At 33.1% G+C, this 13,325-nt stretch overlaps 1 protein-coding gene across 1 annotated transcript in view; it reads left to right on the top strand.

Moving 5' to 3' along the window:
• Window positions 1-13,325, top strand: part of CDH9 (cadherin 9) — a 100,993-nt gene that overhangs the window by 50,706 nt on the left and 36,962 nt on the right. Inside the window, 1 exon segment of the mRNA XM_040549077.1 lies at window positions 4,801-5,095. Coding sequence (XP_040405011.1) covers window positions 4,801-5,095 — 295 coding nt within the window.

The following is a 13,325-nucleotide window of genomic DNA, read 5'->3' as shown; positions in this document are numbered from 1 at the left end:
AATAAAGATACTCATCAGTGTATCTTCTAAGTTACATCTTCATTCCAAAATATTTCAGGTGACTCCATGCTGTATATTGAATGGAATGGATATGTTATTGTTATCAGTGTGGTCACTATATACCGAGTAATCTAATATCTGTTTTGTTGTTGTTGCTGCTGGATTTTATTGGTATTGTTATTATTATTTTTTATTTTTCCTTTATCAAATTATTTCATGGTTCTCCTCTGACCTGCTAGCTCCTTGCAGAGATTGTAGAATGAACAGTTTATGATATGAGAAAGGACACATTTGGCAGCTTTATTTTCTACCTACATAGAACTTGCTTGCTAACCTACCCCGCCCCTAATAGAGAAATAGGAACTTGCAGAATAAAACAACAACAACAACAACAACAACAATAAATATTTCAACAGGTATGACTTTCTGCTCCTAGTAATTGATGGACCTTCCCAGACCTGCTGGCTCTGGAAAACATAGGGAAACCATGGCAGTAAAAAATTACTTCAAATTAAAAGCATGCAGACCGTTTATCTAGTTTGGACAAATGATCCTCCCTTACACACATAAATGGTTTAGTAATAATAATAACAAGAGGAAGGAGAAGTATTTTGCATTTAATGCTATTTACTAAATCTGGCAAAAGGATTTAGAAAAGTATCCTGTTCTTGTTCCTTCATTTTAGTGAATAAAAGACACAATACTTTGTAAACATTAAAACATATTTTTGATTTTGATTTTCTGTAGGCGATTTTCTGTAGGCTTTCTGTAGGACAAATAAACTTTTAAAAGATGAGAACTTATTTTATATTACAAATATATAAAATTAAAAAAATTCACAGTCACAAAGAAACAATATAAACTGGTCAAAATTAAGTTGCAGCATCTTTTTGTAACTGTATCCCTCGCTACTCTTATTTTGCATGAACTTTCTACAATCTTATGTGAAGCTACCTGTTTTCGTAAATTAAAAAGTAGTATTTTGTAATTAGATAAATTTATTATAGTGAGAGAATAGTGTGATTATTATGTTTTACACAACTAGTATTTTATTCCTATAAGATGCTGGATAATGTTGTCTTTTTTTTTTTTTTTCAATATAGAAATAATCCTTTTTTTTTTTCCACAAACTGTAATGTTGCAAACTTAAATCACAGACCAATAAAGGTTCTCAAATGCTAAATACAAACCATAACATTCATAGGAATTAGAAATCTTTACATGTGGAATAAGTCATAGTTTGCAACTGTACTTGAAGTGATCTTACTAACAGGAAGTGGGCAGTAGGATATAGAATTCTTTGTTGTGAGGAAATCACATTCTATTCCCAAATTTACCATGTCTGAAAATCCTATTTATCATTTGGTAGAAACATGAGATAAAGAGGAAGGTTAAAATAGCTGTCACAGTTTGAGCTACCTGCCATCTTTGTGGGTAGTCTGAAAAGACAGATAAAAGAAATTAACCTATTCTCTGAGGACCTATGCATAATTGAGAGGCAGGATAAGGGAATGGCAGTGGACAGATATAATATTTTTCCAGAACCACTTGTTAGTATAGAAAAGATCAGTGAACTCACTACTTGCTCATCATTGCCCCATTGCAAGAGGTCATTGACCTTAGATCACCAGCAGAGTTGTTCATATGAGCAATCAAAATGAGATTGGCAAGCTAATAGTATTTACATTCACAGCCTGGATCTCTGCTACCCATCTGCATGTGTCTTTTAGTATACATGATCTGTTTTCAGCAGATGACCAGCGGTCCAAGTCTAGAAAGAGTCTGTAGGAATAAAAAAAAAAAATGCAAATAGCAAAATTTGGAATCTTGCTAAGGAAAATGCTGACTTTAAGGACACTTTATACTCCCTGAAAGATTCTTTAGGTACCAGAGCTGCCTGGGGGAAGCATTTAACAGGTCTTCAAATATGAACTATGTTATTACTACAATTTCAAATAAAATTATATTAAAGTAATATTCCAGATATAATTTCTAATAAAAATAAAATGTATATTATGTACTTATTATTTATAATATAATTCCACACATACAAAACATTCCTGTTTAAATGGATAATTTTGTTTTCTGTTCTAAATCAAAACAAACAATACAAAAATCTTATTCCACTCCCTGTCCCCTTTTTTCTTTAATTTCTTAGCTCAAAACCATGTGATATTTTGTTTCAGTAATGGTTGCTTATCTTTAAATGTGGGAAACTTCTAGTTGTCTGAAAAAATTGCATTCCTCCCCTGCACAGCACTACTTGCAATTAAAGACAGTTAAGTCTCTTCCCTCGCTGTCTGCCACACAGGCTACTATGGAGATAATACTTGTGGACCAGAGTCTAGTTTAATCCACATAACAATAAACTAGTCATAGAAATGTAAATTAATAACTGTACGTTGGAATATATACATGTGTAGGGGAAATAAAACGAAAAATAAACGACCCTGGAGAGAATGACAGAAATTATTACAAAAATTCAAGGAAAGTAGCTTTGTAAATGCATGAAAATGGAATGTGTACTCAACTTTTAAGAACTTACATGTCTGACTGATGTTAGCACTAGAAACTAACAATGTTTAAGTAGCATTAAGTAAGGATGTTAGCTTTACTGAGGCCTCAGCATCATTAATGCAACCCCCATCCTTCCTCTCACTCCCTCATGCTGCCTTCTCCATCCAATGCTACTGCTAGATTTTCCTTCTCCTGATCCATAGGATTTCTCTCTGAGACCCCAACCCCAGCTCTACTGGCTGCTCCCCTGGATGGCTGAGTGTGTTAAGGAGCCATGTAACAACACAGGACTTTGTAGCAAGCACTTGAATGTTTTTAAGACTCAGAAGGAAGGTGACCTGTCTTCATGAGAAAACTACATTCAGGTGTTGCTTTTCAGTCCTAAGATCTGTTACTTAGTTGGCATATTTTAGGAAGATTCTACCTTAAGAAGATTCTACCTCAAGGTGAAAGCTATATTTATGCCACATGGTGAAGAATATCTCAACAAGAATGAAAGTACACTCTTTCCTAGTGAACAGAAAAGTGTGCTGTGTGGCACAAGACAAAATCATCTGACCCAAAGAAATACACTATATATATTTATACTGTGTATACTTGATATGCAAATAAATCTTTTTTTTTTTTTTCCTGAAAATGCAAGTATGTATCATAATCAAATACTTTTATTGAACTCTGCAAATGAATTACATAATGCTCCACATTCTGTGTCAAGGTACATTTGTTAAATTTGCTTTCTCTGTATTATCTGTAGAGCTGGCAAGTTGCCAGTGAGGAGGTGTTTTTTGTGTTTGTTTGTTTGTTTGTTTTTGTTTTTTGAGTGCTGTATGCACATTTTATTAAATTCTTTCAACCCACTCTATTTAATCCTTAAGAATCTTCAGAGGTTTAATACAGATGTACACTGAATACAGCAAGTGCTAAAACTGTCATCTGATAGTCATCTGATAGTCTTATTTCTAACATAAGAATAATCAGATCACATATGGTGAATAGTTTTAGGCTACAGTGTAAAATCAGAGGAAAAAAATCAAAGTGAAAGAATTTAACAAAATCCACCACAATCACCCTTCATACAGGTGGAGTAATAGAACGATGCAATGGCTCAGTTATGAAACATGGGGATAAGCACTGACAGAAATAGAGAAACAAGGAAAAGAGTGGCATAAAGTAACTATTCTGGCTTTCGTGACAAATTAGAGTAAAACCTTCATTGACACTCAACAATATTTTTCCAGGTGGTTGATACACCATACTGTTCTATTCAGAGAAAACAAAGAAGTACTGAGTTGAGATTCTTTCTATCCATGTTTGAAAAACACTCGGGTCACTGAGCTGTGGCCAAATGTGACAGTAAACATATATCTGAGGAAAACATACCACAGATAAAATGGAATTGTGCCCCTGTAAATGAAATTATAGAAGTAGAATTCAAGAAAAGAGAATTCCATAAGAACTTCTACTGCCTGGGTCAGCTTCAATGCCTTGCTTTGGCTGTTTTTAAGCACTTTTTCATAATGGCATTACATGGCAATGAATCGGTGCCTGTAAGTTCACAGAGATACAGTTTTGAACTCTTATGGAGAAGTGTATTAGGAAAAAGGCTGTTAAACCCCACTCAATGCTTTGAAAATTTACCTCCTAGTGTTCTTGAGAATTATTCCTCCCATGTGGAGAGGACTAGAAGGAAGGAAGTAATTAACTGAGGTGAGATGTTTCAAAAAAAAAAAAAAAAAAGGTGGGGGGGAGGGTTAAAACACACGATGTTTAAATCAGAACATTTATAAGTGATTTATAAGTGATTTTATAAGTGACATAGGTTCAAAAGCTGTAGTCCTTAAGACCCAAATCCTTGTCCCTTGTTACAGGACAACTGGGTGCATTATCAACAGTCAATAAAAGGGAAAGCAGGCTATGTTCTGCAAATAGAAACTTGGGATTTTTTTACACCTCATGTCATCTTCAAAAATGAGACTTCTATCAGTTTCTGGACAGGTTATTGAAAGAAATATTTTTTGTTTTACAGTAATTTTGAATGCTACTCCATAACTTCTACTCTATATCTTCTACGTCCCCTCATGTCTTTACAAATTTGTTTAGAGCTATTTTTTATGTATGACTGAGTCTTAAATTTGTAATTTTTTCAACAGTGAAACAGAAGATAACCACTGCTGACTCCAATTACAGTCAAGATTGTACAGACTTATTCATATATGCTGAATGATTTGGTCTGTAATAATAATACATATATTTATAGAATTCTTCTTTTCTACCTCCCTGAAGCTACACACTGACCAAGATAAAGGAGATGGAAATTTAAAATACATATTAACAGGAGATGGGGCTGGCAGTCTGTTCATTATAGATGAAAATACAGGAGATATTCATGCTGCAAAGAAATTGGACAGAGAAGAAAAGTCCCTGTATGTGCTACGTGCCAAGGCTATAGACAGAAAGACTGGAAGACAAGTGGAGCCAGAGTCTGAATTTATCATTAAAATCCATGATATTAATGACAATGAACCAAAATTCACCAAGGACATGTACACCGCCAGCATTCCGGAGATGTCTGGAGTTGGTAGGTAAAAACTTAGCCTTATGTAAAATCCAAAAAAGTTTGGGTTGATTTGGAACTTTTAAGTAACTTCTTGTTTGAGGCACTTGGTACAAGCTTCTGAGAATATTCAATGAATAATTTCTGTTGGTTGCCAGTAATGTATCATAAATGATTGTTTTCTACTTTTATTTATTTGTTTCATCTTTATCCACTACTCAATCCTTTTTCCATACTATAGGCTACTCTTCACTCTTTTAAGCCCACAGGTACCAGCATGAAATGTAACATACAGTTGTCTTAAAAGTTAGTTTTGCCACAGCTAAGAATGTCACTTCCATAAAATATATCTTCTTTGTATTTACAAAGTATAATTTACCAAACCTTTTTGTACCTTTAGATATAAACTACTTTAAGCATGTAAGTATCCAAATCAATTCATATATCAACATGATGCAAAACATCTTCCTACAAATACCAAAGAATTAGTTTTTATGTGGTTGTTGTTTTTTTTTTCTTTGTTATCAACATTATTATTATTATTTTTAAGATACCAAACATATGAACCTCTTTCCTGAAGAACTGTTTTAAGAATTTATTTTTTTTTCATAATAAATAACAGGCTTAAAACTATTCACAACTGCTGGATTGAAAAGTAAAAATGTGGAATGCCATTAGAATTTGGGTGAGAAATATAGCTCCATAGTAAAATAATTCTTTGAGTTTTGTTCAGATAGTGTAATGGGATAGATAATATTCACCAGCATGCATTCACTAGAAGTAATCACGATCACCTACCTAAGTGCTTTATTTGTTTACAGTACAGACAGTCTCTCTGATAAGATGAGTAAACATAAAATACACTGGGCTATGGGGAAAAAACGAGAGAGAAATTCTCAGGTTATTTACTTATCATGCATTAGTGCAATGGTTTCCAAAATCAGCCCTGGATGATGACATTGCTGAGAGAGACAAGAAAATAACAGTCAACGTTTATGGCCAATATACATGCAAAATACTTTAAATAAGCTAATAATTACCACTGAGAGTAGTAGAAGCATAATAGAACCCAACTCTATTTTTTAATCATGAAAATGGAATTCCTACAATACTATGTATGATGTGAAAAGTCAAAGAATGGTTCTTTTAAAGGTACACGGAAATAAAGAAATCTTTTCCAATTCAGAATTTACTTTCCCGATGATCTATGAAGGAAAAATATTTTTTTCCTTGACAGTCATTGTGCTGGTCATATTTAGTTTGATTTTTTAAAATTTATTTATTTATTTATTTATTGTAAGAAAGGAACTGTGTTGGAATAGATAAGGTAAAAAGCATGATGTTCATATTTAACCTTATTGCTTAGTCCAGTCTCCTTAGAATCAATGGAGAAGCATGAATAAAAGAGAATAGAATAAGACCTAGTGCCTTGGCATTGTCTGTGAAATTTTAAGTCAATGAAATGTCTACAAATGATGATGAAAATGAGTGCAAATGTATTTTGCACATTTATACACAAATGTATAAAATATATTATGTATTTTAAGCTGAGAAAGCATCCATAAAATATCCCAGTAAAGAGGAGTTTTGCTGGGAAGATAACATCAAAGATAAAGGATTTATACAGTAAAAAAAAAAAAAAAAGAAAAAAGAAAAGGCTCTTAGCTTCCAATGTGGAGGCAAAAAAACAGACGTGAGTTACTTTTTGCTATGCTTTGTATACATTTGCATTAGTAACTATAAAAATTACACTGGAATATAATTTTTTAGCATTTGAATATGTACGAGTGAAAGTATTTTTTTAAGTTCTCAAAGTAGCAGCGAAGAAGAAGCCAAGTTCCGATCAGTCCATTTAAGGAGCAGAAATTCTGTATTTCTCCAGTCAGTCATAAGTATGCTAATTAAACAGTCTGGATGTACATATAAGTAGATAAAAAATACAATAAGGTATTCCCCCTTGGAATCCCTTTGCCCCATTCCTCCAGATGAGGAAGCAGATGCCACGACTGTAGAAAAATGACTTGGGAATAAAAAGGTGAGATTCATTCCCTAAATGTAATACAATTTACAAATTGTATACAAATGGTGCTCAAGTAAACCGTCCCATGAAGTACAAAACAGAACACATAAAATACAGAATACAGATAGCGTAGTTCTTGAAATACCTATATAAAAAATAGTAGATTAGTGTAGGTCAGCAAATTAGAACTAAGTGGTATATGGAACAGAACACAAGGAAAAGAAGGAAAAAGAGAAAGAGGCAAAAATTAGACTCAAAACTGAAACAGCATAGCAGTGGCTACATAAATGGCTCCTGGGTCAAACTTTCCACAGACTGTAGGATATTCCTTAAGAAATTCTCCAACACATTATGGAAATGATGTTTAAGCAATTATAATTCATTTGATATATATTAATTAGCAACTATTATTTTTTTTTTGTCTAGATATGCAACCCAAATTATTTTTTTCTGTAGTGTTGCAGAACATCACAAATTTACAAAATTGTCAATTGTCAGTTATGCAGGATGGTTCTTTAGAATTCAGCACTTAACCTTTTCAGTGTTTTTTGGCATATACGGCTGTTAGTAGATTAGATGGATGTCAGCTGAGTTTGGTAAGGAAGTATATTCTGGACTGTAGAACTTAAAATGGTTCTTGATGTTGGAGGGTTGTGAAAAATAAGTGGTGAGGGAAGAAAAAGCTATCCAGAGAAACTATTGAGAGATCAATATTTGTTAGGGTTATTGCTGTTGAGAAGGTAAGTATGACTGAAAGGAAAAGGACAAAAAATATGGTGAAAATGGAAGGGAAAAAAAAAAGAGAGAGAGAGAGAGAGAAAGACTGGGCTGACAAAAATACAGTCCAGAAGAACAGAAGAGTTTAGAAAAAGAATAAACTGCATCTTGATCCTATAAGTCCCTCTATAACAAATGGAAGGGAATAAGAATTGCAAAATAAAAGGAAGAACCCCTAGCACAGGGCAATCATCTTTACTATGTCTATATAGAATGAAAAAAGTCAGTGTAGTACTACATTACACGCTACAAACACTTAGGATGATGAAAGTTATTTGTCATGATTATGTATACACAGATCCTTGCATGCTTAACCAAATAACTTTTTTGACTGGAAAGAACCATACAAGTATACTATAATGATTTTAAATGTATTTAACAAATACATTCACAATGATCAAGTCAAAAATTTCTGGAAAAATTAGTTTCTTCCTGTTGTTGACTTCTTTCTTCCAATTTCAATTTAGTGTCTTAAATCTAAAGATACATATATTATATTTATTATCTTTATTACTGAAGTTAACAAATATGACTGAGGATATTTATGAAAGCTAAGGAAAAAATCATTATGATCGAGAAATTGAAATGAAATCATCGCTAACAGTGTTTCCAGCTTCTTGTGTATCTGTTATTCAAATGCTATGTCATACTACCTATTTCTTGCTGTGTGACTGTTTCTTCGAATAACTAGATCTAGAGCACACAAGGGAAAAAGATAAGTCAACACCTCTGACAAAATGTGTGATTTTCAGTACCAATAAGCACAATGCACTCATATTTATCTCATTTGACAGTAAGAATAGTGAAAGTGTAACACGGATTTTCATCATGGCCTATCCAAGCCCAGAAGGGAACATGAATTCGTATTTGTGCATTAGTTTGTGTTAACACTATGCTGCAGCATCTACACTGCAGCCATCAAGCTGTATGTAAATTAGCCTGGCTATACCTAAATGCGATCCAATCATATCCCCGGCAGCATTATGGGTATACCTAAAATGCTGTGTAGCAAACTTAATTCTAGAAGCAATCAAAAATAGTGAAGTGAGCTGACTGCAATGGCTTTTATGGAAATGATCACACTAAATGTTCACAGAGATATTAACTTAAAAAATTAAATGAGAAAGTTTAGTAGATTCTAAAACTCAATAAGATGGAATTTCTCATTAAAATTGGCTACTATGCTGAAGAACTGCTAAATAATAACTGCTGTAACTATATTTGTAAAGAGTGCTAGAGTTGACTGGAAGAATTACAGTGTGCTGAGATTTGTGTCAAATGAGGCAAACTAGTTTAATGAAAAAATAGTCCTAAAAATGAGAATAAATATTTTAGAACAATAAAAGGTAATAAAAACAAAATAATGAAAGTAAGGGATCACAAGCATTTTAAATTAATGCTATACCAAAATACATAAATACTAAATACACTAATACATACATACTAAATACTAAATAGCTAAATACATGTTATGTGTCGTGAGAATAATCTTTTAATTCCCTTATTATGCAAAAGGAAAAGTACTCTAATCATGCTTAAAATATACTGATTTTAACTTTGAGGCTTTCTTCAGGGGCAATATATATAGGGTTAAATATATGTTACAATAGTACAAGCTTTGATCCAAGTATTTGTCAAAGTAAAGTGAGATTACTTAAAAAACCAACCATCCAAACACTAACAAAAGAGAAAGAAACAAACAAATAAAACAAAAACTCCACACCTCACTGTGAAAAACACTTTTCTCAGGATATAAAGAAGTTCTTAAGAAATTTTAAAGAGGTAAGATAGCAATGTGATGTCCTATGGAGTTCAACCTCTTTTGGCTCCTGGGTCAATATTATTACACCCTCCTGTACATGCCTTGCTAATTTTAATAGGTGAGGCTTACAACTTTTTTCTCATTAAACATCCTTAACGTGCCTGATAAGCATTTCATAACACATTTTAAATCTCTGAATTAATCCTATTAAGACAAGGGATAATACCTAATTTAGATTAATATTCACTTCTTCATAGTTAACTCCACTGCTGTTTTCTGAGTATTATGAATCTAAAAAAAAGGCACCTCGTCATTCAGAATTTCTACATGATAAGATTTATATAATGTATAGGTAGACAATGACTCTTTATCAGGGAGTGTATTGATAGGGCTAGGAATAATGGTTTTTGAGCTAAAAGAGGGTAGATTTAGATTAGATATTAGGAAGAAATTTTTCACAATGAGAGTGGTGAGGCACTGGAACAGGTTGCATGGAGAATCTATGGATGCCCCATCCCTGGAAGTATTCAAGGACAGATTGGATGCAGCTTTGGTCAACTTGGTCTACTGGGAGGTCTCCCTGCCCATGGAATGAGATGCTCTCTCTCTAAAGGTCCATTCCAAAACAAACCATTCTATGATTCTATGGTTTTAAATTATTAAAATTAAAATTGATAATTTTCCCATGAAACAACTTTTGGTATATTGCTGGATAGCTAAGTTTGACAGAGGGACATTATATATGAAATATAGATATGGCCTTTTCAGATTCAGGCTTACAGGATTACCACATACATATAAGTTACACATACCATGTATTTAACAGCAACACTAAATAAAAGATATATGTATAAGATATACATGCAAAGAGAAACAAGGAGAGAGAAAATTGAAGTAAAACACAGAGGGTAATATGCATTCCTACTGCCATTTTTATTATAGTGCTATGTATGCTACAACATCAATTATACAATGATGTGTTAGAAGTTCCAGTATTGTTGTTCTCTATTTCTGTAGTATCTCTTGAGAATATTACATACCAGAACTACTAATGGGTTTCAAAAGGACTACAATCTGATACATACTTTAGTTAAATAATTTTTTCAGTATCACATAATCATAAACACGCATTTCTAAAGAAAAGTTTGTCATTTCATATTGGAAGCTCTTACAAGATCAAGCAGACTTTATGGTATATCAAAAAAAAACAACAACAACAACAAAAAACAATTGAATGAAATACACTAGCCATCACATTTTCTATTTTAGAATTTGCTTGTATCAGTACGTATTAATCTACAGATGTATATAGATGACTAAATGGAGGCAGTTCTCATCTTTCATTTTTCAGCAGGATATAATTATATTTTCTCGTCTGCATATTTTCCCTAGTTTCAGATGCGTATAAACAAGTTTATGAATGACTGTCTTGACTTTGTCACAAGCATACTAATAATATTTTGCTAATCTGCAAGATTTCAGAATGGTAATTTTTAACATACACTCTGTTTAAAAATGAATTATTGTGTTAGCTTCAGAAGCAAGATATATTTCAAATAAATGTTTTATCCACAAGTCCACATTTTACATTCTGTAGTTAAAATACAGCATTAGAATTCCTTTAGACAAACTAAGCACAATGGTAGAAATCTTGTAGCTAGCGTACCTTCTATATGTCTGTTCGCATTTAACATTAAAACTAAAGAATTTCAAAACCTCTGTAATCGTCAGAATCTATCTAGGGTTCTTTTATTTAAAGGCATTATTTTTAACCCTTTAAAATTTATCTTCTTTATTATTTCTTATACATGTCTTTATAAGAAAAAAAATAATCCCTTTCAACAAAATAAGTGTGAAAATATGAAATAAGAGTTTCTTACAATAAACTATCAGGATGAAAAGGACAATATATTATGTACATATGCAAAAATATACAAAGGTAAAGAGAACATTGAAATAAATAAATTATGTCTATACAATTCAGTAAATTCCTCGTAAGTTGTCAGAAATGTCATAGTTCCTTTAAAGTCTATACAGAATATATTAATATTGCACTTGAAAGAACTGAGAAGCAGAACTAAGTACTGCACATTCAGAAAAATGAGGAACAAAAATCAGCGTAAATAAAATTCAAATTATTGCCCCTGAAGAATTCAAATATTTTACAGTCTTAAGATGTACACTTTCATATTACAGATAAACTGATCTTGAGCTACAATCAAAAGGAGCAGCTCTTTTACTGTATCTCTGCTCCTAGTTGTGTTGTCTTATGCCTTACCCACTGTCAAAAAAAAAAATTAAAATAAAATTAAAAAAAAAAATAAAGAGCTAAATCAGGAAAAAAAAAAAAAAAAAAAAAAAAAAGATTATTCAATTTCAATACGAGTTTTGCTCGTTTTGTTGCCTGGATCAGATCACATGAGGTCAGATGAGTACCAGAACTGGTGCTCAGAAAGTGACAGGAGCATGCAAGAAAAGTACAGCTGGAAAAGGCAGGAGAGACTCTTTCATAGCTAGCTGTAGATAAAATTAGCTTGATCTATTCATTTTTCTTCAGTTAAAAAATCCTTAGATCTTCCATACAGGCTTTTTTTTTTTTTTTTCCTTCTTTTTTTAATTTTGTTCCTTATGATTCCACAAGTCTGAGCGAATTCAATTGGAAAACCAGAGCCATCTGTTAACTCCGTGTGAGTAATCACTCACTCTTGGTGCTAGAAGAAGTGGGGCTTTTGTAGAACTGTTGTCAGCAAAGAAAGGTACCTAGTGGTTGCTGTAAACGCAGTAAGGTGTAAATACTTTTCATAGTTTTGTCCTGTGGGGACTGAGCCACTGCCAACTCATTGCCAATTTTGTGACCTTGTCTGAACTCCCATAAACATGCAGCTGCTAACCCTTCATGACATTCTGGTCTACTCTGTTTCTCATAGGAAGAGATAATATGACAGCAGTTCAGATACAGCAATTAGCTGGATAGATGGATTTTAAAGCACTGTATAGGGCTTTAGGCTTTGTAAACTGTCTGGCCTAAACTTAGAAGATGTAGTTTTGAAGTGATCACAAACTTTAATTTCTGTATGTCTCAGTTTCCCATCAATCAGAGGAAGGTTATATGTTCATCTACTTGCTGTGATTTTACCTTGCTAGGCAGCTGAACTCCACCACAACCGCTCTCTTACTCCCTCTCCTCAGAAGAACAGGGGAAGAAGAAAAGGAAAGAAACAATTCATGGGTTGAGATAAAGATAATGTAATTAAAGGAAAAATAATTATTAAGGGAAAATTATTATTAATTAAATAATTTAACTAAAGGGAAAATGGAAAGGGGAAAAGGGAAAAAAAAGAAAAAGAAAAAAAAAAAAAAAAAACAAGCAAAGGACGTGTGGAAGTACAGAGGAAAGAAATTACTCTCTACTTCCTATACTTCCCACCAACAAGTAATGCTTGGCCACATCCTTGAATCAGGGCCTCAACACATGTAGCTGTTGTTCGGGAGGACAGACATTTTCATGAAAGCCCAGCCCTCCCCTCTTCTTCCTTTTTCCACCTTTTATGGCTGAGTGTGACATCATATGGTATGGAATACCCCTTTGTTTGGGTCAGGTCAGCTGCCCTAGTGATGTTCCTTCCTCACCTCTCGCCCACCCTCAGCCTGCTGGCTCTGGGGGGGTTAGATGGAGTCCTGATGCAGTGCCATTA

The sequence above is a fragment of the Cygnus olor genome, chromosome 2 (assembly GCF_009769625.2).
Source record: "Cygnus olor isolate bCygOlo1 chromosome 2, bCygOlo1.pri.v2, whole genome shotgun sequence".
NCBI classification, from domain to species: domain Eukaryota; kingdom Metazoa; phylum Chordata; class Aves; order Anseriformes; family Anatidae; genus Cygnus; species Cygnus olor.
The sequence above is the reverse complement of the archived record's forward strand: the minus strand, read 5'-3'. Positions and strand labels throughout refer to the sequence as shown.